The 25,260-nt window shown below is 43.5% G+C and overlaps 2 protein-coding genes across 3 annotated transcripts in view; one reads left to right on the top strand and one right to left on the bottom strand.

Annotated features, from left to right (window-relative positions):
* The window catches only part of DMD (dystrophin), a 4,652,165-nt gene that overhangs the window by 1,136,917 nt on the left and 3,489,988 nt on the right, over window positions 1-25,260 (bottom strand). The gene's annotated exons all lie outside the window — the stretch shown is intronic.
* Window positions 10,931-16,682, top strand: LOC147697861 (uncharacterized). Its single transcript, XM_086933585.1, has 2 exons — window positions 10,931-12,584; window positions 16,072-16,682. The coding sequence occupies exons 1-2, from the start codon at window positions 10,931-10,933 to the stop codon at window positions 16,680-16,682; spliced, it is 2,265 nt and encodes a 754-aa protein (XP_086789711.1).

Here is a 25,260-nt window from a genome sequence, read left to right as displayed (position 1 = left end):
CACTCCATTCCCTAAAGCCTGGCTCACAGCATGAGTACATGCTTACTGACTGAATGAATAAATTAATATAAGTAAAGACACTGGGTGAATTCTTAATTGGTTGACTTTTACTTTAGTGAATGAATTACTACATGGTACTGAAAGACTCATTTTGAAATTGCAACAGCAGTCACACAACCAACCAAATCATTCTCTCTCAATTTTGCCAAATGAACACTGATTCATAGTGTGATTCTAGACAAATAACAATATCCCTTGCAGTGTATAAAGAAAGATTAAAAATACTAGATAAATAAATGTATTAAAACTCAGAGTAATGGAATTAAATAAATTAATAGTCGGATATAAATTAGAATACTCTAAGTTTAATAGAGAGTATATCTGGCACGGGTTACAGGGAAAATAGGGGTTTAGGATAATGAAGTATAGTAAAAAAAAGTTTTACAAAAAAAGGGAAGTTACTAGAATACGTCGGAAAAAAAGGGGAATAAATGATAATACTCTAATTAAAAAAAGTAACCTATAGAAATGATTTAATAAGAAAAACAAATTTAAATAAAGCATTTTAGAAACTATACAAAAGTTCAAAAGTATGGAAAGAAGCACGTTTACATAAACATGTGACGTACTAAAACCTGTCAACTGAAATACATGACTGTGGAGAAGTGTAGCTCAATGATTAGAGCGGCAGACCCTGATGCAGAGGTCTAGCCCGGGACCAGGGTTCAATTCCCCGCCTCGGCGGGTCTTGGGCTCAAAAATTCCACCGACCCGATATTTCTCGCCTTGGTGCCTATTCCAATCATGGAGTACCACTCTGCAACTCTGGGCAATAGCTTGCTTAATCTCCACAACGGCCCCCACAATGCTAAGAATGCCTGGCCTTCACCTTGGGGGTGCCCAGGAGTGGACGCCTCACAGGGAAAGCCAGGATGGGTTCCACAGCGGTATTCGTACAAGCGTCTTGAGACCCTTGCGGGTGAGTAGTGCGCTATACAAGTATCAATTTACATTTACATTTACTTAAAAGTGGGAGGAGCAATACATTGATCCCATAGCGTGTTAAGTAACCCAAAAGTATATAAACCACACCTGTGGGATAATTATTTTCATTTCAGAGAATCAATACGGGTGAAGAAACTACGAACAAGGTAATGATGCGGGGCTACGGAAGCATCTTGAGATATCTTTCATTTCCTCAGAGGGAGCATATTGTTAATGTATATTTAAAAATACATTAAACATTATCTTCCTTCCAGAGGAGTTGGATTAATTTCGACGGAGGAATGAAAGAATATTGAAGAGAGGTAAATTATCTGAATGGGTATATGTTTGATATTTTTAAAAAAGAAAGCAAAATAATCTAAAGGATTATAGAATGTGGTATGATTAAGTTTAAATGGAATATAATAACATGTTGACGAAAGAACAAGAAATATAAGTTAATTAAGTAATTACTACGTGCAAAGTAATAATTAGGACCAATGCCATCATCTTGAATTTATCTTTGATTTCCACAGAGGGATCGTATTGTTAATGTATATTTTAATTTGAATATAACTTTATGATCCTTCAACTTGAGTTGGATGACTTTCAACAGAGGATTTAAAAACATAATAAATAATATTTTTTTTAGTATGCAAGTATTTCTTAATGATTGAAAAATGTAGTAAAAATAAACTATCGACGAAAAAAACGAAATACTTTGGAATAAAAGAGAATACTCTTTATCTTCTAGAGTGAAAATGGGCTAAAAGTATTTATATTGAGTAGTGCTTTCACCAATTTTGACTCGTGAAGATCTGGAGGATTATCTTTGCAAGCACTTTTTAAAAAAAAAATTATATAATTATGGCTTCAAATGTTAATAATTCTTTCCATGTTTAAAAATGATTGTTAAATGTAATATTGAAATGAAATGTACATAAAAAAAGAAAGATGAAGTAGTGAGGGAGTGTTTGTCGTAGCACTTCTATTCTACTTTATCTGAAAGTAAAAAAAGCCCAAACATAAAACAAAATGATGGGGCAACACTTATGAAATGTAAACGTAAGGAAACTGTGCTTATGATAAAATAAAATAAATGTGGTCCAACGCGTGATACTAATGAATGAAAAAAAGATTTTGCATTTCACCCATGTGATGAATATAAAAGACTCAATAAAAATATTTTTTAAACTTGTGCATTTTTCTTTAAAGGATGGTTTAAAGAATTATACATTCAATGAAAGGACAACGTATTCCACGCTAAAGGAGAAAAGTCAGCACAATTATGATAGAATAGAAAATAGAATGATATTTTTAAATACCTTCACAGTCAACAATCTCGTAAGCACAGTAGACAATTTAAATTAAAAACACCCGACCACAACTGGGGGCATATTATCAAGAAAGGTTTGAAACGCATTGTAAAATAAAGTGTGTCACAAAATGGGCTACATACATGATGAGGGTATCGTAACGTCACATAGAAAAAACAAGCCAATCAACATTAGGATCAGGAAGTTAGAGTTAACCAAACAACAGCCAATCAAATGTTTTCCAAAATCTGCGCAAGGAAAGGGATTGGTTGGTAATACGTCTTCTCACAATGCTTCACAACCAATGAAAAAGAGGTGTAGAAAGTTTCTGTTTTTAACATACGAGCAAATCAGATGACCTTGCAGCAGCGAGAGGCAATTATCGCAAGACCCCGAAAGGCTTCTTGCAGAATAAGTACGCACTTATCTGCCAGACCCCATTTAATGATTAACCAGGCTCTCAAGCATAAACACATCAGAAATCATCTCTTGCCACTTTCTCTTCTTCCAGGTTCACCGTGAAAGTGCGTGTCTCCTCCTTTAAATCCTTTCTTTTTCATAGTAATTGTTACTCATACACTATCCAACAAATACCCCACAGATGCAACCCCCTGGATTTGCAATAGTAATTGTTTGCTATGAGAGGGCAGGAGTCTCGTGGCTCCCGCCCTCCCATACCAAACTTACTTTGGATTTTGAAATACACAGCAGTGAAATCTATTCTCACTTTCAAAATCCAAACCAGATTGCTTTTCCATATGCTACTCAGCATCTCCCCATATGGAAAAGCAATACCGGCTCCTGAAGGACTCAAGGTGCCGGTGGGACCGTGGTGACATTGTGGCTCCCACCACGGTCCCCAACATTTTTTGTAAGACCCGGGGGATAGGGTCCCCGGGGATATTAGAAATTACTGATAGGGGCTATTCTTTATGGTAAAATTAAAAGTCGCAGCGCAGCGCTCAGTGCGGCCCCTGGTGTACATGTGCTGGATGCACGACTCATAATCTGTAGGGTGCATGACTCCAGCGCCTTTGGTGCACAACCTCTACGCGGTTCGGAGCCGGCATTGCTTTTCCACATAGGGAGCTACTAACATACAGCTTCCCATGTGAAAAAGCAATCTCATTTACATTTTGAAAGAGAGAACACATTTCCTTGCGATGGGAGGGTGGGATGGACACCTCGGGACACTGCAGGAACCGGCCCTCCCACAATACATAAAGCCCCGTGGAGTGGCAGTCCCCGAGGCTTTGAAGACCTTGCAGCCCCCCTCAACCATTAATTTTGTTTAGCCCCGGGGGTAATGGGCCCTTGAGTGCTCCAGGAGGGGGGCCATGCAGTCCCCCTCCCAAAATACATAAAGCTCTGGTGGATGGTGGTCCCCGTGGCTTTGGGGACCTTGGACCCCTCCCCCACCATTTTTTTTTTAGCACCAGGGGTGACGATCCCCGGGGCCCCTCTGGGCCCCTCATAAAATTTCATAATTTTTCCCCGGTATTTACCCCCCCGGGGGCTAATTATAAAAAAAAGCTCTGTTTTATTTTATGTATTTTACGGCAGAGTCCGCGCACCCTACACACACCTGCCAGGTTTAAAAAAAAATTGTGGGCCCTCGGGGTCCTTCTGGGACCCCCTGAACAGGTCTAGAGGGTAAAATTATTTCTACCCTGCCCCCTTTCTCCGTTTTGCACACATATTTTACTGACTTCCTCAGCCTCGCTTCTACCCAGGCACAAAATGGCTGCCAACAATTCCTGGTTTCGAATCTTGACAACCACTTGACAGCCAATTAGCATTCAGCGCGTGATCGGAAGGGTGCGCTTATGGTACGATGACAATCCTCGCACACTCCGCGGATCCACAGCGCTCATAGATATATAAATGACTTTAACTAATTTTCTCAGGAACTACTAAACAGATTAACACCATATAAGCAAAAGGCACAAGTCTGAACTAAGGGCTACCTCTTTGCCAAATTTGGTGTACTTCCGTTCAGCTGTTCGGGCTGTAGCTGTGGCTAAAGGTCCTATGGGAAATTGCATGGGGAAAACATGCTTTGGGACCCCCCTTTTTTCTTGGCCCCCACTTGACGAATCACCTCGAACCTTTCAGAATAGGAGCGGACCAGAGCTGGCCAAAAGTTTGGAAAATTTCACAAAGATTCATCAATCGGTGCCAAAGATATTGGGAATAGAATGTTGCGGATTTCCTATGCATATTAGTTCCTAAGTATAACTACCTACTGGCGACTGTCAGTAGGTAATATAAACATATATATATATATATATATATATATATATATATATATAGTTCTCTGCATATTTAAAGATGTGTACTCCTGCCCTGTACTGTTGTCTGGATTCCTAGTGCTTATTCTTTTCTCATAGAAGAGCACAGATCATGTGGATGTACCATGACATAGACCTGTCTCACGGAATGTGATCTTGTTGGACCAGGAGGGGCACCCAAAGTGTTAACCTCCTAGTGGTAGAAGGCTACTGCCTTCACCAGGAGGTAAGCAACACAAGGGAGGTGGTGACAGCATACTGTGTAGAGATCAGTAGTAGTGAACAGGTCTTTTTTGCCCTGTGTCACTGCAGTGAGCCTACAGGCTCACTCACTTTTTTTAAAGCTCAGCTGCTGTGTGTTTGACTCACGCATGGCCAACTTCAGGTAGATGTGCAGTGCTGCGCTGGAGTAGTGACTCTGCGCTAGATGTCTATGTGCCTAGGAAGGGTACAGTACATGGATCTTTTTATGCAGCTGCTTGCTGTACATGTTATTGTTAAAAAGTCACTGTGACATATTTACACCTTCATGCACAAACCAAAGGGGGAATTGTTTGACCAACCTGGCTTCATTTCTGCATACTGCTGGACTTGTTTTTATCATTCACTTTGAAAGTGTTTTCACCTTGATGCAAGAAGAAAGGATTGTTGTACTTGGGTTGTGTGTATTGCTGGATTGCGGTTTGTTTTATTATACACTTTGATAGTATTTGCACTTTTTCCTTAGCTTCACCCGCTACAGATACTATAGATTCTGTCATTAGGTACTTGCTGATATGGTTTGGTTTTATCCTACATGAGGTGTTATTTATGGTGTTGTTTGCATTTGTCTATAATATGTGGGCTTTAAATCATGTAATTAGCATTGTTTACTCTTCAGAAATGATAAATACAGACAAACATCTGCATCTATGTTCTGAAGCATCCAAGCAGTTTCCATTTTCAGCCTTGTTTGCCTGCCTGCTTTTGTCATGCAAACTAATAAAGGCATGATGGTAGAAATTGAAATTAATTCCTCAGTTTATTTTAAATACTATAGAGTGGTTATTATCATACACGCCCCCTGGCAGACGCAAGTGTTTGCCATGCAGATAATTCACACCAGCTTATTTATTTCGGAGCTGGCAGTTTACTGAATTATATCTTGTGTACTACTCTTGTATATTGTAGGTGGAGTCTGTGAAATTGCAGGTTTAGGATTGTCTTTCAAAGTTTCAAGTTATTTTCCATCTGTGTCAATTCTAATCCAGACCCTATTCAGTTGATCTTTGTTGTTCAACGATAGGCAGTTCCTGAGGCAATAGGCCAGCTCCTTGGCATTGTTCTGACCGCTGTCTCAGAAGAATAATCTGCTCTCAACAATAATGTTTCAAATGTTATAGCTTATATGTTTAGTTTTTCTCACTTTCTTATTCAAACTTTGAGTTAGGCAATATATAGGCATTTCATTAAATGTTGGAGGTTTCACTTAAAAACATACCAGATTTTTTGGCAGTGGGGCAAAGTGGTAAGTCGTGGGTCCCCTCCTTGTACTTTGCAGGGGGGCCCACTCAGGTTTCGTTATGCCACTGATCTATCTAGCCCAAAAATTAAGGTTAAAGATAAATTATAGTTAGCTTTTACTCATGGGCATGGCTTTTCTCATTTTCTGTAGATCCTTACAGTAGTTATTCAATAGTTAGCACTACAATAATGTGGTGGAGGGCATGAAAGTGTAAAAAGTTAGTGCTCTCTTGACAGAGAAAGGTTGTTTTTTGATTTGCCTATAACTCTAGTGCCATTTGATTAAATTAGTTTAAACTGGTCGGATACTTCAACTTTTTGCCTACTTTTAGTATTTTGAAATGTGTGCAGATCTGTCAAGGGGACAGATAAAAGGGGGTATGGGGTAAAACAGTTAACTGTTAATACTTGTGGCATTCTTTGACAAATCCAGGTAAAACTTTGCAGACATTTTACATGTTTAGTTTTCTGTGGGTGTTGCAGATATCTATTCTGGAGAGTTAAAAGGGGTGGGGCAGGCAAAGTGCAGTTATGAAATAAAACTGTCCCCTCCACATTCCTATACTATAGTTGGTGCCACAAACCACAGCACACACACATATACTATGCAAACCATAATTCACAAACCAAATTCAATGCTTATTGCCTCACAATATTTATAACATTAAATATAACAAATTGCCAAATATCTTTATATTACAACACATACATAAAGAGTTCATACTATATCAGTAGTTGTTAAACGTTAAAGATAAGGTAATATACCGTGTCACAGGTGAAATCATTTGTTACGTCATCTGATGCAATAAAAGTTAGGTCATGAGCATTTAATTTAGTGTGTGAGTTACGGTTTGCATGACAGATGTGAACCCCATGTACTTGAAGAGCAAACCATATCTCAGGTGTTTCAGGTTTAAGGATTGTTTCGTTTTGCTATGTAACCATAGCTGATCTTTAACTCAGATGTCTACCAAGTTGGTGCAAACGTTCTTTAGTGCGCTGTTAATGGTGATCGATTTCACTTTCCGAGATAGTTGCAAATGTGGACACAGTACAGCAATCATAGTCTTATTTCACTTTCCACTACATCTTTATTTAAGATGAATGAGATTTTGTGTTAAGCCATCAAACTTTGGTTTTATGATATATAAATATTGCAGCAACAGTGCACGGCCCAACACAGTGCTGAGCCTGGGGCAAAAAGTCTAAGCAGCTCTCCCTGTCTACAGCCCTGGGTTCTGTTCTTTTCTCAGACCTACGTACTAGGTTCAACTTTTAGTTTTATTGTGTTTGCAAGATGTATCTTGCACAGTTTCAACTTCCTTAAAGAGCTGAACACTTGACATTATGTGCAAATAATTTTTAAACCTTTCAAATGCATTGCTTAAGATGGGAAAGCTGAAATGTCTCCTTTGTATGCACAATGTCAGTTCCTGTTACACTAATAGTGCAGTTGACAATCTGGATAACACCTGGGAACAATGTTATAGTAAAAATGTGCAAGAATATTCCCTGCCACTGTAAAAACCACTGCAAATACCCCCTACAAACGATTGCCATTTTTAAAATGGTGACAACCTTTAGCACAACCCTTAGGAAATTCTGTATGTACTTTAAAAACCCTTTGTCTGCAGCTGCAAGTGTGATAAATTATTCGGACTTTCCTAGTACAGTTTCAATTAAACAGCTAAATTAATGTAGAGACATTTAATTAAAGCTGTGCTAGTTTGTCCAAATGCCATTAATTAGGCTTCAATCTAAAATTGAATCTCTCTAAAAATCCTTTTACATTTCTTTTCTCATCTGATACCAACATAATTAATAACATGGAAGTTATTTAAGTGGTACCCAAACAATGTAGTTCAGAAGAGATGTAACACCTTGGCAAAAGGACAAGCAAAGAAGCAGGGTCTGAGTGAATCAAATGTTCTTCAGTCTAGGTCATGAAACTGAGGGACATATTTACAAGCCCCTAACACAAACAGAGCATCACTTTTTCTGACGCTCTGGTGGCGTTCGTCTCTGCAACATATGCCCTTTACCGCAGCAGTTCGCTGTGGCAAAGGGGTGGGCAATGGGTGTTGCTGTGAGCATTCCACCGCAACACCCATTGCTTTTTTACGCTGCCCCATATTTACAAGGATGGGGCAGCCCCAACAACTAAGGCCAGGTAAAACCTGGTCTTAGGATGGCGCTACAAAGGAGAAATTATTAACTTCTCCTTGTATTTTGCTCTTTCTATGTGTACTGCATTCTACAGCACAGATAGAAACAGCAAATCGCCTTTACAAATTATTTATGTGCAGGAAGGTGTACCTTCCTGCACAAACATAATCCCCCCCTGTAGCGCAGGCAACCTTGCAACATGGCGCAAGGGTGCCTGTGCTGGCGCTAGGCAGATTTGTTTACACCAGCGTTAGGGGAAATGCAGGGGTGTGTCATATTTTGGTAAATACAGCGAATCCCTGCGCTTAAAAAATGTCAGACCACTGCGTTACCAATTTTGGAGTTACACAGCGCGCTGACATTTTATTGTAAACATCCCCTCAAAAGTCTTTAGAGCATCCTGTCATTTTTACCTGCAAAGCTAGCCTTCATTTAGTGAGCAGTGAAATTATACAATACGTTCTAATTCCATGGAACATGCAAGGACATGATGGCATACACATGTTGAAAGATATGTCAGGGAACACAACTGAAACCAAAACAAAGACAAAAACACTGACCACAATGAAAGATACAGGTAAATCTTTTGTATTAAAGATGTGGCAGCTGCAAAGCATGCAAATGTGCAATAACCGGTAAAACTGTCACTCACCGTGGGAAGACATATACACTGAGTCAATTCACAAACTGCAATAGCCAAAATGTTATATATGTCATAAGATGTCCATGCCTACTGATCTACATTGGCCAGACAACCCAAAAAGTGAAGAACAGAATTCTGCAACATCAAAGAAGAATACGATGCAAAACACAAGGGGCACCATTAGTAGACCACTACTCAACATTTGGACATACACACGAGCAAATGGAATGGATATTGTTCGAAAATGTGATCCCACACCAAAGGGTTGGCAACATTGCAAACCAACTTAACTTCAAGGAATGCCGCTGGATACACACTATTGAGGCAATTACCCACGGCTTCAATGAACAGGAAGAAACCTATGTGCAGATGAGCAGACTGTAACCTATGAATAAGCTGTCCCATCGCGTCTGTCATGCATTACAGATACAAGACCCCATTTGCCTACGCCAACACCTCAGGCCACACTAGGTATACACAGCTAGTATAGCATGCAATTACAGAATCAACCATTGTAAAACCTCCCCTGTGTTTAGGATATAGACACTACTGTTTCTTGTTACCTGTGGTCCCCTTGCCAAATGTAAATCTACAAAATAGTATTGTACTTTACATATGACTCATGTAATAACCCTGTTATTTCCCCCTAACAAAATGTAACCTGCTAAATATGTTTTATATGTTACAAATATGACTCATGCAATTGCCTTAACAAAATCAAAGTCTGCTAAAAACAGTAGCTTCGCTTGATATCTAAATACAACCTTGCGACAAGGCATCATCATGTAAACATGAACCCCCTTTTAAGAATGTTTTTTAGGAATGTTTACAAAACAACAACCATGTTGCCCTTCTTAAATATGATGATGTCACCTACGCATTATGTAATTATTTTTCGCCCAAAAACGAAACCGCTATCTTATGGCAATCCAATTTAATAATGTAATGTCAATAACTTTCGATTGTAAAAGGACTGAGGTTCCCCGTTCTGAATAGAACATTGCTCATTAGTGTGTGACAAATGACCAGTGTTATTACACAAGCCCATCACATTAGCAATCCTCTTCGAGGCTTGGTGACATATTACACATTCCCCATAAAGATTACTCGGGCACGGCGTTTGTAAAGAATGTGCGCATCACGCATGTACGTTTTCCTAAATCACTCAGGTTTCAATCAGAAGCCGATGAGGCAGCTCACACGAGAAACTGACATGTACACCACAGACGGCGCATGACAAGGGGGGCTTGGGGGGGGGCAGCCGACCGTAGGGAGGTCCCCACCCCCGGGCGGATTGGGAGGGGCTAGTGGGGGGGGGTGTGCTCGGAGCGCCAGCCTTGGGCTGTTTTTGGGCTTGTTTTGGGCTCCCTCGGTTCCTACTGAGGGAGCCCAGTTATATATTCCCCTGGCTCCTCCTCCCGGCCACCATTTTAGGTTGAATGACCTGGTGGCCGGGAGCTCATTAGAGTATTTGAAAATTTTTTGTGGTGTTTTATTTAGACATGTCTGGGGAAGATTACCGAGTTCTTGAGGCAATCCGCCTTCTTAGTGAAGCTGGACGCCTGGACTTGGTGTTAGGTGACGTGTCTGGCGCGGCGCGTCCTCGGCGACAGGCCTCGGCGCGTGTTGCGGCGGTGGTCGCGGCGTGTGGTTCGCCGAAGAAGTCACGAAGGGAGGTGGTAAGTGAGAGGGGCCGCCCGCGCTCTAGGAGAGCGGCCCCTAATACGGTGATGCATGCGGAGGGGGAAACGGTTGCGCCGCGCGAGGCGGGATTGGGGGAGGGTGAGGTGCCGGCTTCCCTGGTGTCCGTGGGGCTGCCGGTGAGGTCGCTTTCGGTCCCCGCTGCAAGAGGCAAGCGGGCTGGTAAGCGCGGAGGCAGGAAGCGCTCGGCTTCCGCCTCCGTGTCTCATGATACGGAGCTGTTGAGTGCGGAGCTGGCGGTTGGTGCGCATGCACGCGTCGGAACCCTCGAGCCTCGCGCTGGCGGTGAGGGTGTGTTGCCGGCTGTTGGGCCTGATAGTCAATTTATGGATTTGACGGATTTGGGGGCCAGAAGGGCTGGACAGGTTGTGACTCCGAATGTAGACACAGGGGCTGGTGGTGATCGATTTTCGACGCCGGCCCGTGTTTCTGGGGAGGTTTTACATGCTGGTGATGTTGCCTGTGGTGCGGTACAGCCTGCTTTTGTGCCATATAGCCCCCTGTTGTTTTCCCCCCCTGCTTCAACCCGGGGAGAGGTACTTTCTGTACTCAGTGGTTCTGTGGGGGAGGGGGAGTGGGCGCAGGTGGAGAGGAGGGCAGGGGCAGGTTTACTGGGACAGCAGTCTGGTCGTGTTTTGTTGTGTGATCCACAGGATGTTTCTGGGTCTGGCAGGGGGTTCATTGAGCCTTCTGTGGGTGGTGCTGTTAACTTTCCTCTGCAGGAGAGTAGCGATAGGCAGGTGGGTGCTAGGTCTTGGGAGGGTTTGGATGTTTTTCCTTCCTGGGCAGAAGGGGTTCGTGATGCGGGCAGGGCTACACCCATCCAGGGGACTGATATGCTGAGTGGTTTTGGGGGCACTTTGAGTTTTCCGGGTTTGCCTGTTGGGGGCAGATCGCTTGGGGGGATGGAGCAGCCCCGCTCTGATATCCGGCAGAAAGAGCAGGGTGGTCTGGCATCGGGACCTGCGTCTAAGATTGTTCAGGAGCTGTTGAACTGGAGTAGTAGTGGTGAGGAAGTGGAGCCTTCCCCTCCTCGGCGGGGGTTGTCGGTTCGGTCTGAGGGGTCTGTTTCTCGGGAGGTTGGTCAAGTGCGGTTTCAGGATTCTAGTTTTTGTATGGCTAGTGGTGTTGATAGTTTTGGTCGTTCTGGTAGTAAGGGTCCCGGCACATCAGTTCAGCCTTTTTCTTTGCAGGTCAGAGAGCGTCGTGGAGAGGCAGACTTGGTAGGGTGGAGTGCGGCCCAGTTGCACCGAGGAGAAGGGAGGGTGGAGCCTGGCGCGGCATACCCCGTACCGGCGAGGGACCCCGGCGCGGTCAACGTAAGCAGGTCAGGCGCGACCTCGTTGGCCCCAACGTTTTCCTTTCAGGATCTCGGCGCGGTCAGCAGAAGCAGGTCGGGCGCGTCCTCGCTGGCCCCAACTTCTCTTTCTACAGGTATCGGCGGGGTTGGCAGAAGCGGACCAGGCGCGTCCTCGCTGGCCCCATTGTCAGGTTCTTTGGATATCGGCGGGGTTGGCAGAAGCAGGACAGGCGCGTCCTCGCTGGCCCCAAATGTTTCTTCTCATCAACAAAGGGATTCATCGTTGGTTAAGGTGTACAAAACTGGTCAACGTTCGGGGGAGTACAGACGGGTTCAGTCGGCTCCCCCGCCTCAGGTGTCAGTACGGGCTGGTAAGGCCCAGGTTGGTTTCAGAAGTCCGTCAAAAGTGCTGGCCCCTCCTAGGTTGGAGGAATCTTTGGTTTTAGATTACGATGAGGAGAGCCCTGAGGAGGGCGAGAGACGTGCTGAGGGTGCAAGGGGGGGGCTTTTTCACGCTTCTGATGATGTTTTACAGGCACCGGTGGTGGTGCGTCCGAGGACTACAGTCTCCAGACCAACTCGGGAGAGCGGCCCCGCGGTGAGGGTTCCTCGGTCAGGCGGCGATGTTGAACAGATGGCATGGAGAGCGAGGCCGGCCCAACTGCCTTTATTGAATCCAGGTGAGCTTGCTGGGCCGCGGTACAAGCCATTGATGGTCTCTGTTGGAACGGGGGGGGGATCCTCCTTCAGGGGGTGTGGATCTTAAGCTCCACAAAGGTCGTTATGTTAAGGATCAAGGAGTGGGTACGGGTGACGGGGGTGTGAGTTCTAAGGTGGATTCTGGGACAGTTATGGAGCCCATGGAGGTAGGTAAGGATCCCCCACACAGCAAGGAGCTTAAAATAAAGAAATTGCCTTACATGGCGTCACGAAACCATTGGGCGCTCATTTAATGCTGTCCACTAAGGAAAGGATTTGGAAAGGGGAGTACGTGGAATTATTGAAGCTCTTACATAGGGAAGTTAGGTCTAAGGAGGGGTCTAAGGAGGAAGAGTACGAGTTAGCCAAGCGCCCAAAGGTTCCTTTGACCATAGAAAACTGGACAGCGACATTTCTTATATATGCTAGCGTATACTGTGAGAAATTCCCTGAGCGCTGTGTGGCCCTTTTTAAGTATATGGATGTGATCAGAAAGGCGCAGATTACTGGCAGTGGTTATGCCTGGTCACAGTACGATGAGGAATTCCGGGCTCGGATGGCTTGGGATCCTGAAGCGAAATGGGGGGAATTAGATAATGACCTGTGGCAACACACTATGGGAGCATCGGCGGGTGGTAAGACGATTTTCACAGCTAGTGGGTATCCATTGCCTTCACGGCCCTTTCAGGGTAAGCCCACTCGGGGAGGGGTGGGTGCAGCTGCGTCAGTCCAATCTGCCAATGGGACCTGTTGGGATTTTAACAGAGGATATTGCCCGAGAGAATATTGCAAATTTAGACACGAATGCTCCCAATGTGGTAGAACGCACCCACTGTCCAGGTGTTGGGGACCTCGAGTTACAGGAGGCAGACAGTGGTCGCAGCAGACAGCCAATGCCCCTGCTCCTGCACAGCAGCCTCAGCCTAACAGGGGGGGGAAAAACACTTCTGGAACTGGGCCCAAAGGCTCATACGCCAGTTAATCCTTTTCACTTGGCTGTGGCTCTGAGGGGTTATGGGAATGTCGAAGCTGCTAAGTTATTGTTGGATGGTTTTCAGGAAGGTTTTCGACTTGGTTACACAGGGCAGCGGTTGCGGCGGTGGTCAAAGAATCTTTTGTCAGCCAATGAACATCCAGAGGTGGTGCAAGACAAATTGGATAAGGAAGTGCGTGAGGGAAGGATGGCGGGTCCTTTTGATGATTGGCCCTTGGAAAATCTTATTGTCTCCCCAATTGGTGTGGTACCTAAAAAAGAGCCTGGGCAATTTCGTTTGATTCAACATTTGTCATGGCCGGAGGGCTCATCAGTTAACGATTTCATTGATGGTGAGGCTGCTTCCGTGTCTTATTCTTCAGTGGATGTGGCCATGGCCCTGGTTGTATCTGCCGGCACTGGTGCGGCAATGGCAAAATGTGACATCAAATCTGCATTCCGTTTATTGCCAGTACATTCTGGGGACTGGGATCTTTTGGGGATTCAATTTCAAGGAAAGTGGTATGTTGATAAGGCTCTACCAATGGGTTGTTCCATATCCTGTGCGTTATTTGAGACCTTTAGCACATTTCTCCAATGGTTTTTCACCGACACGTCAGGACACCAGCTTGTGACTCACTACCTGGATGATTTCTTTTTTGTAGGTGCTCCCAATTCCTCAGCATGCCACAATGCTTTACGAACATTCCAAACTCTGATGGAATTTTTAGGTGTGCCGTTGGCACCCGAAAAGACAATGGGCCCCTGCGCGACCATGTCTTTTTTGGGGATCGAAATTGATTCTACTGTTATGGAGGCACGCTTACCAGTGGATAAAAAAGCAAAAATGTTGGACCTCTTACATGTTATGTTGAACAAAGCAAAGGTGACAGTGAAGGAAGTTCAGGTGCTGCTGGGCCATCTTAATTTTGCTTGTAGGGTGGTCAGGGCAGGTAGAACTTTTTGCAGGCGTTTGGGTAGAGCTCTGTCTGGTCAGTTTTTACCTCACCATCACGTCCGCTTGTCAGCAGGTGTTAAGGAGGATCTGCGGATGTGGGTAGCCTTTTTACACTCTTTCAATGGCATTCCTCTGTACAGAGAAGAGAATTGGATTTGGGACGTCCAAATTTTTTCAGATGCTGCAGGCAGTGATGGTTTCGGTCTTTACTGGCAGGGCAGATGGTGCGCTGAACAGTGGCCTGCTGCGTGGAAGAACGGAGGCAGGAGTATTGCCTTCCTTGAGCTTTTCCCTGTGGTGGTGGCGTTGACTTTGTGGGGTCAGGAGCTTGCTCACAAAAAAGTGCTGTTTCGAATTGATAATAAGGCTGTGGTGGACATTATCAATCGGCAGTCGGCCAGGGATGCTCACATCTTGCGAGTCTTTGTGTTGGGGTGCTTGACGTATGACATCAGTTTTAAGGCCTTACACATTCCTGGTGTGGACAATGACATTGCGGATGCTTTGTCTCGTTCACAGTGGGAGAGATTCCATGGGCTAGCCTCGGAGGCGGACAGGACGCCGACCCGCATGCCAGAACATCTGTGGACTGTAGGCGAGACAGGGTTTTGCAGTTGGTGGTAGGTTCACTCGCAGTTTCCACTAGGGCAGCGTATGACTTGGCCTGGAAAGAGTTTCTAGAATCTGGGGCCGGCTGGCGCGCTCCGGGCTGGAGACGATCTGAAGATGTGGTCCAGTTCATTCTTCACTTGATAGACAGGGGTCTGACACGTGTGACGATTGCTGGGAAAATTGGCTGGTATTGCGTTCATGGGCAAATTACTGTGGGGCTATTCTCCTTCAGCAGGGGAGGTGGGTAAGCGCATGCTGGAAGGTTGGTCTAGGGAGAGGGGTAGGGAACATATGGTTCGCCGACCTTTGTCTTGGCAGACATTAGCCCGAGTTTTGCAGGTTTTGCCCTCAGTTTGTTTGAATGAGTTTGAGGTTTGTTTGTTTTCTACTCTTATGGTTTGGATGTTTTTTGGTGCTTTCAGAGTTTCTGAGTTACTGGGGTCGAAAGTTACTTTTGGGGTGGGGTGGGGGAATGTTCGATTTTTGGAAACAGGGCTGCACGTCTGGTTGGCTCGGGCAAAAACTGATCAACACAGCAAAGGGAGGGGCATTTGGCTGGAAGCTTCTTCCCCTTCTGAGACGTGTCCTTTGAGGTGGGCCAGGCGTTTGCGGGACTGTTCGGGGGCCGCCTTTGAGGGCCCTGTTTTTCGACATATGGATGGTTCTAGGGTGACTGAGTATCAACTGCGCATGGTTTTGCGTAAAGCGCTGCGCTTCATGGGCTTGGATGAGACACAGTATGGTACGCATTCTTTCAGGATTGGGGCAGCAACAGAAGCTCATAACAGGGGTTGGTCGCAGCAAGACATTATGTCTTTAGGGCGTTGGTCCTCCAACTGTTTTAGGCGCTATGTGCGTACTGATCCTGTTATGGCGCCTGCGGATGATAATTTTTCTTGAGTTTGATGCTGCTTTTCTTTTTCAGGTTCAGTGGCCGGCCCCTGTTCTACTGTCATGACGATCTGGATAGTGGGACATTCCTTCATTAGGCGCGCGGAAGATCAAGCTATAAGAAGCTATTTTGGTCCCACGCTTGGTTTTAATTCTCGTCTTTTTAATGTTGTATGGAAGGGGAAGGGAGGTATGATCTGGAGGGAGCTTGTCCCGGCCTTGAATTCTTGGTTGGTGGGAGGTGTTTGTCCTGATGTATTGCTCTTGCACCTTGGTGAGAATGACCTTTGTGGGGTGAAAGGAGTGGTTTTATTGAGAGCGATGAAGAAGGATCTTTCCCTTATTCGTCAACAATGGGCGGGCTGCCATGTTTTATGGACAGAGTTGGTCCCTAGAAGAACCTGGAGGGGTGCGATCAAGCCTAGGGCGGTTGATAAGGCGCGAAGGAAGTTGAATTTGGAGGTTTCCGGTTTTTGTAGAGATCTGGGTTTTGGGCGGGTGTCCCATAAGGACATCCGTTATGACACTATGGAATTCTTTCGCAGCGATGGTGTGCATTTGTCTCGTATAGGGATGGATTTATATTTATTGGAAGTGCGAGAGGTGCTCTCCAGGTGCTTGAAGATTCAAAATTTTTTGGGTTGAGGTGTTCTGGTTCCTGGGTTGGTCAGTTTTGGGGGGCAGAAAGAGAGGAGGGTAATTCATTTCACCCTCTTTTCTGGGTGGCGGAAATTGGGCGTTCTTGGTCAGCAGGGACATGAAGGTTGTTGGGTTTTTGCTAAAGTTGGGCTATGGCTTGAAAAGTTTAAACAGTTGTTTCGTGGGGTGGTTACAAGGTTTTGGGTAATGTAAGTTGTTGGTGGGTAATTTTTGGAATGTGATGTTATGCGGTGGGTTGGGATGATATTTAAAGGATTATCAGGTTTTGGTATTGTTTGAATTGTAATTATGTTTTGCTGGGTGGGGGCGGGGTTTGTGACGTGTTAGGGGCGGGCCTGACGTTTGGGGTTGTAAGGTAACGTCTTATTTAGTGAGGACTAGTTTTGTGAGGCGGTTGCCAGGTTTGTATTGTTGTAAATATGCACCTGTTTCAATAAAAGCGGCCTTTTGCACACTCTCAATCTGGTCTGGTGTCTGCTCACCCCCCCTCACCCCTCCCTCCCAAGGGGGGCTTGGGGGGGGGCAGCCGACCGTAGGGAGGTCCCCACCCCCGGGCGGATTGGGAGGGGCTAGTGGGGGGGGGGGTGTGCTCGGAGCGCCAGCCTTGGGCTGTTTTTGGGCTTGTTTTGGGCTCCCTCAGTTCCTACTGAGGGAGCCCAGTTATATATTCCCCTGGCTCCTCCTCCCGGCCACCATTTTAGGTTGAATGACCTGGTGGCCGGGAGCTCATTAGAGTATTTGAAAATTTTCCCTCCCTCCCTCCCTATTCTCGGTTAGCTCTTTTTTCCTCTTTTCCCTGGGTCTTTTATTTATTTATTTATTCCTTTATTCATTTATTTAGTTTATGCTTCCATGATTTTCGGGTCTTTTTGTCGGAACAGGTGGATATGGGGTAACAATCAGATTTGTTCATTGTCGCTTGGAACAGGTGCCGTGCGGAAATTGGGCGTTCTTGGTCAGCAGGGACATGAAGGTTGTTTGGTTTTTGCTAAAGTTGGGCTATGGCTTGAAAAGTTTAAACAGTTGTTTCGTGGGGTGGTTACAAGGTTTTGGGTAATGTAAGTTGTTGGTGGGTAATTTTTGGAATGTGATGTTATGCGGTGGGTTGGGATGATATTTAAAGGATTATCAGGTTTTGGTATTGTTTGAATTGTAATTATGTTTTGCTGGGTGGGGGCGGGGTTTGTGACGTGTTAGGGGCGGGCCTGACGTTTGGGGTTGTAAGGTAACATCTTATTTAGTGAGGACTAGTTTTGTGAGGCGGTTGCCAGGTTTGTATTGTTGTAAATATGCACCTGTTTCAATAAAAGCGGCCTTTTGCACACTCTCAATCTGGTCTGGTGTCTGCTCACCCCCCCTCACCCCTCCCTCCCAAATAGGAGACATAGGAGGGCCCGGGCTGTCAGAAGCCGAACTGCACAGACGGATTAATACGCTCCCCGCTGCTGCCAGAAGTAAGTTTTGCTCCGCTGACTTGCCCCTAACCCTTAAACTCATGTCCGGCTTTACAATGGAAAGCCAAGAACATTCAACACAGAGCCATAAGTTTATATTTCTGTTGTGCTTCGAAGCCAACTTGATTGTTGTACTCAGCCCTTAAGAAATAAATATCGAAGCAGGAATTTAGCCCTGCATAGAAGTGAAGTCTTTCACGAACAAACTAGGGTCTATCTTTAATTGTTTTAACTGTTTAATCACGGCATACTGGATCCCTCCCTGTTCTGACAACGCGCTTAGATCCGGCATGTTTACCACCTGTACAACGGATGTGCCATGCATGCTATCACCTGTTTATTATGTGCAAAACGCCGCATTAAGTTGTATTCTAATTCACATGGATGTCCACAAATATACACTAAAGCCTGTTTTATCGTACGATAGAGTGTCTGGTTCTAACTAATTAATCGCAGCATATTGGAACCTTTGATGCACTTAAATCATAGCAAATTGGAACCATTTATGCACTGACTAAGCGCCCATCGCATTATGTGTTTCAACGAACCCGTCGCCTTGACTTGTTAACTACCCCCGCATTTGTTTTGCGTGTTAAATGCACAACACAAGTCTCTGCAAGTTGTTTTTTAATTCACATGAGTCACCATAATACATTCTATAGCTTGTCTAATGAATCACAGCGGCTACTTAAGACCACAAATCACTAATAGACAGGGAGATCGCTCCTCTTGTACCTTATCGTTGACACCGGAATTCTATCCATCTTTCTAGGTGATCGCCACGGCGGCACCGCCCCACACTGATCTTCCCACCGGCTGGTGTTGAAGACTACAATTAAGAAAACAAGGTATGCAAAGCCTTGACCATATCAGCCCATAAGGCATGCATCACTCCTCCGGAGCAAAGACCTAAAGTTATACCGTGCTTGATTTTTTTCCATAGTAAAACCTACGCCACACATAACCTGGAGTTTGTCAGCTGACATTCTCCGCCCCACAGTTGAAGCACTTTTGGTTGATTCTTCTACCTTTAATAAGGTGAGCCTGACGAGGCATCCATGCCCGTATTGTTTTTAACACTGACACACACTAGGCCCTGACCGTACCTTATTTTACATTCATAGGCTGTCCCACCATCTAGCAGTCCTGATGAAGACCCGCTATAGATGCACATAAATCAGTACATCCTGTCTAGGGTCGAAACGTCAACGTTTTGTCTATGTATCCATCCACACAGAGTTTCAACGAACTAAAGAAATAATATATCCGTTTGAAACCATTGTAATTCAGAGTGGACACTTTGCTATAAATGTGATGTCTATATGTATGATTATTTTTGTTGTTTAATCTTTGTTTGAGCACTCAGTCACCAGTCACGACTCACTCACCCAATGTACATTCAGTCTATGTATTGTTTGTTTTGGACAACTTTTCAAAAACATTTTGAATCAATCCGTCAAAAAGGTTAATACAAAAGATTTACCTGTATCTTTCATTGTGGTCAGTGTTTTTGTCTTTGTTTTGGTTTCAGTTGTGTTCCCTGATATATCCTTCACCGGATATATTTTTTCATCTGTGTATTCAATAAATCTTCAATGTAAGTGTGATTCCCAACAGAACCATTGTTTATGTTCAGTTTACTTACCCAGGTTCTGAGGTTTACTGGTTTACCCCATTACTGCTAATGGCATACACATGTCAGCTGCTTATAAAATGTGAGTGACTTCTTTAAAAAACTAGAAAGCGGCACTTGACCTTGCTACCACTAAATCTGTGGTTACACAAAAATGTATAGTAAATGGAGAGGGTGTGCACATCTATCAATACCATAAGAGACCTTGTGGTTCCCTTTTGGAGAGGTGATTGAACATCACTTTCTAGGAATTGCCCTGTTTGGGGGGCATGGAGGGGCTCAAGAGCTGGCTACCGATAAAGATGCCAAGCAGGGTTACATGTAAATGTGTAAATGTATTTGAGCTTATATAGCACACAGCTACCCACAAAGGGTTTCCCGGCGCTTGCTTAAGGAACCCGTCCTGGTATTCCCCTGTGAGATAACCCCGGCAGGGTATCCACAAGGTGAAAGCCAGGCATCCGCCGCGAGGGGCCATTGTGGAGATTAAGCAAGCTATTGCCCAGAGTCGCAGAGTGTGAACCCGTGAGTTGAGAAGGCACCGGAGCGAGAATTATCGAGTCCGTGGAATTTTTTGAGCCCAAGACCCGCCGAGGCGGGGAATTGAACCCTGGTCCAGGGCCGATCTCAGCTTCCGGGTCTGCCGCCTCCAACCCCTGAGCCACACTTCTCCACATGCTTTGTTATGTTTCAAGTCTTAAACAGTCATGTTTTAAAAGCCATCCAAAATAAGAAGTTGTCATTAATATTTTGTATGCAGGCTGGCAAAGTGTTCTGCAGTTTATATGAAGAAAGTCTACCATGTTAAGCATCTGGAAAACAAAAAATACCAAGGGAATGTTCGTGGAGACACTGATTATGATTACTCAACAGCATGCCAGTCAATTGGTGATTCTGCTACAAAGGCATACCTACCAGAGAAAAAAGAACAGATGAAGTGAAACCTCTGAACATAAACATGAAGGTCAAAGAGAGCCCCTATTATCTTTGGAAGAGAATGTAAATTGACTTTGATATAGAGGACTTGTTTAAAGCTCAATAGTCAAGCAAATAGTGACTAGTCTATATGTTTGGGAAATGAGGAACCTGAGTTGTAGTAATTTCAAGGAGAAATTTAAATTAGAGTAAAGGTAAAACGTTAGGAGAACAGTAAGGTTTTTACGGCATAACAGAATCCAGTCAGAAAATCCTATTAACAAATTTCCAGTCTGAATTTGTTTCAAAATGGGTCAGTCTGAACTGAGGACCTTTATTCACCCCCCCTAGATATACATGAGGAGGAAGGAGGCTGGATCAGGAGATGCTGTACCTCTCTGGCAACTGAGGGCTCCCGAGAGGGTAAGCAAACTGTATGCTTTGGAGGATGAAGACCCCCAGGCAGTCATAGGGCATATGTTTGCTTGATATGTAGCTACAGAGTAAATGTGGGTACTTAGACTCAGATTAGATTCCCACCAAACACCCCGGTTGCATATTTTGCTGGCACAGATACTATAAACACTCATAGTGATGTATGCCTTCTTGCAGGATTAGCTAACAATTGACAAGGTCCCACAAGAAGAAATGTATCTTTGAAACATTCAGCTTGAGGATGCTGGCAGGCACCTAGCAGTCAGCCACTAATTTTTGTTGATTCAAACATACTTAATTAAAAACAAATAGTCTGATTCCCCCATTACTTTTGGTGTGAAACTAGGTAGGAACCTACTTGTATATTGTTTGGACACACCCTGTCATTAGCTAATACTGTTGGTGAATACATGTCACCCTTGGAAAGATTTAAGATGTTCAATTGCACCAGACCATCAAAAGGCTATCCTGGGGATTATGAATGAACTACAGGACCTGGACACAATCACACACTCATTGCTAGAGGAATTGTAAAGAAAGACCACGAAATAGTGGCACACAAACATTCCATTAAGATTAATACTATATTTTTTATTAAACTTGCCGACAAGGGATGCAGTACTGTTATTTGGGGCAGGTTGAACTACAGTTAGGAAGTCCTGAGACACGTTAATAACAAAGAACATTAACAGAAACTAACACACAACCCCCTGTTGAAGATCAAGGATTTTATTCTATTGATAATGTCTAAATCTAAAGAAGATGAATTTCTCACTATGTATGGGTACAATTTTCTCAACAAGAATTGTCCTGGGACCTTGTTGCTTTACATACTACTTCAGATCCACAAAAGCATGAGAAAACATCTGGGTAAGCTGGTAATTTCAGGCTGTGGTTCTTTATTAGAACCAGTTGAATAATATATGAACTACTTCTTTAGAGATCCTGTACCACTAATACATACCTATGTTAAGGATAGCACCCATATGACAAACCTTTTGGAAGAAATTAATTTTGACTCGACAAAGAATATCCTTGTGACTCCTGACGTAGAGTTTCTATATACTAATATACCCCAAGAACAAATCTTGCACAACTGAATAGTGCTTGACACTTGACCATGGCCAACCCAAGTTCCAACCAGAACTCCTTGAGATTCCTCCAACAAAGAACTATTTTTTTTTATAAAAGGGGAATAATACTACCGACAACGTAAATGTACTTTGATGGGAGCAATTTTTGTTCCCAACCTAAGTAATGTTTTTGCAGATCATTTTGAGCAATACTTTGTCCAAAATAATAAAAATCACTTACCATTTAATGTTAAGTGTTGGAAATGCTATATAATGTTTTTATGTTTTAATTGCATGCTCAACAGACTTAATTAAATATCTAAATAATACCCAATCTCATCTAACATGTACTAGTACTTACTGTTATAAATACCTTTCCTGGATCCTACAATAAGACATGATGCAGGACATCTGTTTACAAGTCTTTCTAGGAAACCAATCAAAAGACATACAATGCTCAAATACCAAAGTTTTGACCCAATGGGACTTAGAAATTGTTTACCTCTTGGACAGTTCTTTATACTGAGACATGACTGTACCCTCAAAAATATCTATTTTCATGACTCAAATATCATCATGCTTAAATTACTGGAAAGAGGTATACACGTAACCTGATCAAAGGTGCAAAGAAAAGTACCTACTTTCCCCTAGATAGGAACTGCTAAAACAGAAGCCTAGGAAAAACCTGAATAAAATAGTTTGTGTTAACTCCTTTTCTCCTCACACACATCCGGTTGTAAAAATAATCTAAAAATACTGGCATATTCTCTGAATGTAAAAAAACATGTGCCTTGATATGCCACTTTATTCATACATAATGGATAAAGAATAAAAGATCAACAGAGTCCCCAACACGTGTAGATCTATGAAATCAGCTTAACTGCTAGCCAACCAGGGCCTAGCTGGTCGGTGTTGGCCTTGATTGTACCAGTTCCTCACTATTAAATTAAAGCTTTCTATGGCAAATTTAACTTGGGAGGTTGGCTCCTTCAAGCACTCTTCTTACCCTCTCGAACTACTTGGTTAAGTGCTCATTTGAGCTTCTTTAATGCTCATTCATCCAGTGGAGAACCATGCTGAATAAATAAGCTCAATTTACATATTGTGTCAGGCCATCTATCTTTTAAGTACATTTCATAAGTATCACCCTTTTGTGTCTTAGATTTCATACACTTTTACTGTAGGCATTTTAGGTAAGAGCTCTCTAGTAACCTACCCACATATTGCATATTATTTACACTATATGGTCTTAACTAAAATGTATAGTCTACAAGTACCCTGGCCTTCATGCATCCTGTGATTCTTCCACCCTCAGGTAATGGCTTCCAATGCACACCAGCCTTGCAGTATATAAAAAAAAACACTCCACCAAATAATGTGCCCACTTGTTACTGTTTTTATTAGGTGCACCATTCATTTGCATGCCTTGAAGCGATCCCCACGGTAAATTGGGTTCAACCCGTGGTTGACATTTTAAGCATGCAAATGAATGTTGGCCCTATGCAAAGGACCGTTGTATCATGACTTAGTCCAACTGTGTAGGTGTACATCGAAATACATAATTAAAAGTGTTTATAAAACGTTAGTACTTCCAATTCTATGTGTTCCCTCACATTGCGACAATGTGTACAATTTTTTCTGTCTATTTTTTGTGTATGTATATGTTACATGGTTTACATTCTGGTATTATTGTATTTTATTTAAACATTGTGGTCTTTATTAAATCCGTACTTGTGCTAGTGTGTGTCTTTTGTACTTACATTAGTTATCTGCCAAATATTTGAAAGCAAATCCAGTTGGACAATTGTTCATGTTATAGCACTCCTATTCACAGAATGTTTGAGATACAATGGACCTCATTTATGAGGCTTTGCGTCACTTTTACGCCGCCGGTGCGTCACTTTTTGTGACGCACCAGTGGCGTAAAAAATGCACCTAGTTGCGCCATATTTACAAAGTGACGCATCTAGGTCGATGCGTCACTTTGTAACCACTGCGCCACATTATACCTGCGCCAGGTATAATGTATGCAAGGGGGGCGTATTGACGCAAGGAATCTAAGAGATTTCACTGCGTCACTTTTAGGATGCCGCTGCGTCAAAATCTTGCGCCTGCCTCACAGAAGGCGTAAGACTGACGCAGGCCCTTTCACATGGGGCTTGCCCCATGGTAAAGGACGCATTGCTGGAGTTGCGTCACTTTTGTGACACACTCCAGAAATGCGTCACTTTTGCGCTTACAGATACGTCAGAAATACTGACGTATCTGTAACTCCTTGTGACATGATGCGTCATACATTAAATATGACACATCAGGAATGTCGCAAGGAGTGCGCACTGAGAAGTGACGCATCGCTGCTTTCACGCAGCGATGCATCATTTCCGATAAATGAGGCCCAATGTACTTTACTTTAACTCAGAAGAAGTTGTGTACAAAAATGATGATGTATAACTCAGCAAGAGAAAATATAGGGACTATGGGATTTAACATTACAATGATATCTTCTCTAACTAAAAAAATAATCAGTTCTACCCAATTAAATCTGCGTACCAAGATGGACCAGGTATATTGCTTATGCGATAATCCAATATGTTTTACGGGATAAACTAAAATGTACTGCTGCTGTTTTTTAAAAAAACAATAACAAAATTACTAAAATGCATATTTCACAACAAGGTTTAAATTAATAAATTAATTAAGCAATTGAATTACTGCAAAAAGCAGGTTGGGGGTTACTCGGAAATATATTAATGTAAAGACCCAGCTGCTCAAAGCAACTGAAATGCCTGGGAAATAAAGCATCTGAGAATGAGGAATAATATGGTGAGTCTGAAGTAGTGAAGTGAAATCACAGCTCATTTCCCATTTCTCATAGGACCCTTAGGGTCGACCTCATAATGGTGAGGTGTTTCTGACTCTCCATAGATACAGTACTCTCTGGTAACAGAAAATCAAGCCGGTGGAATTACCAGTTCAATTGCTGGGCAGCTTATAATGAGGTGTTTTGTGTCACATCAGCTAGGGATTAGGCTTAGAACATTAATATAAGATTA

This window comes from Lissotriton vulgaris, chromosome 8 (genome assembly GCF_964263255.1).
Source record: "Lissotriton vulgaris chromosome 8, aLisVul1.2, whole genome shotgun sequence".
Lineage (NCBI taxonomy): Eukaryota > Metazoa > Chordata > Amphibia > Caudata > Salamandridae > Lissotriton > Lissotriton vulgaris.
This window is presented reverse-complemented; position numbering and strand designations above follow the sequence as displayed.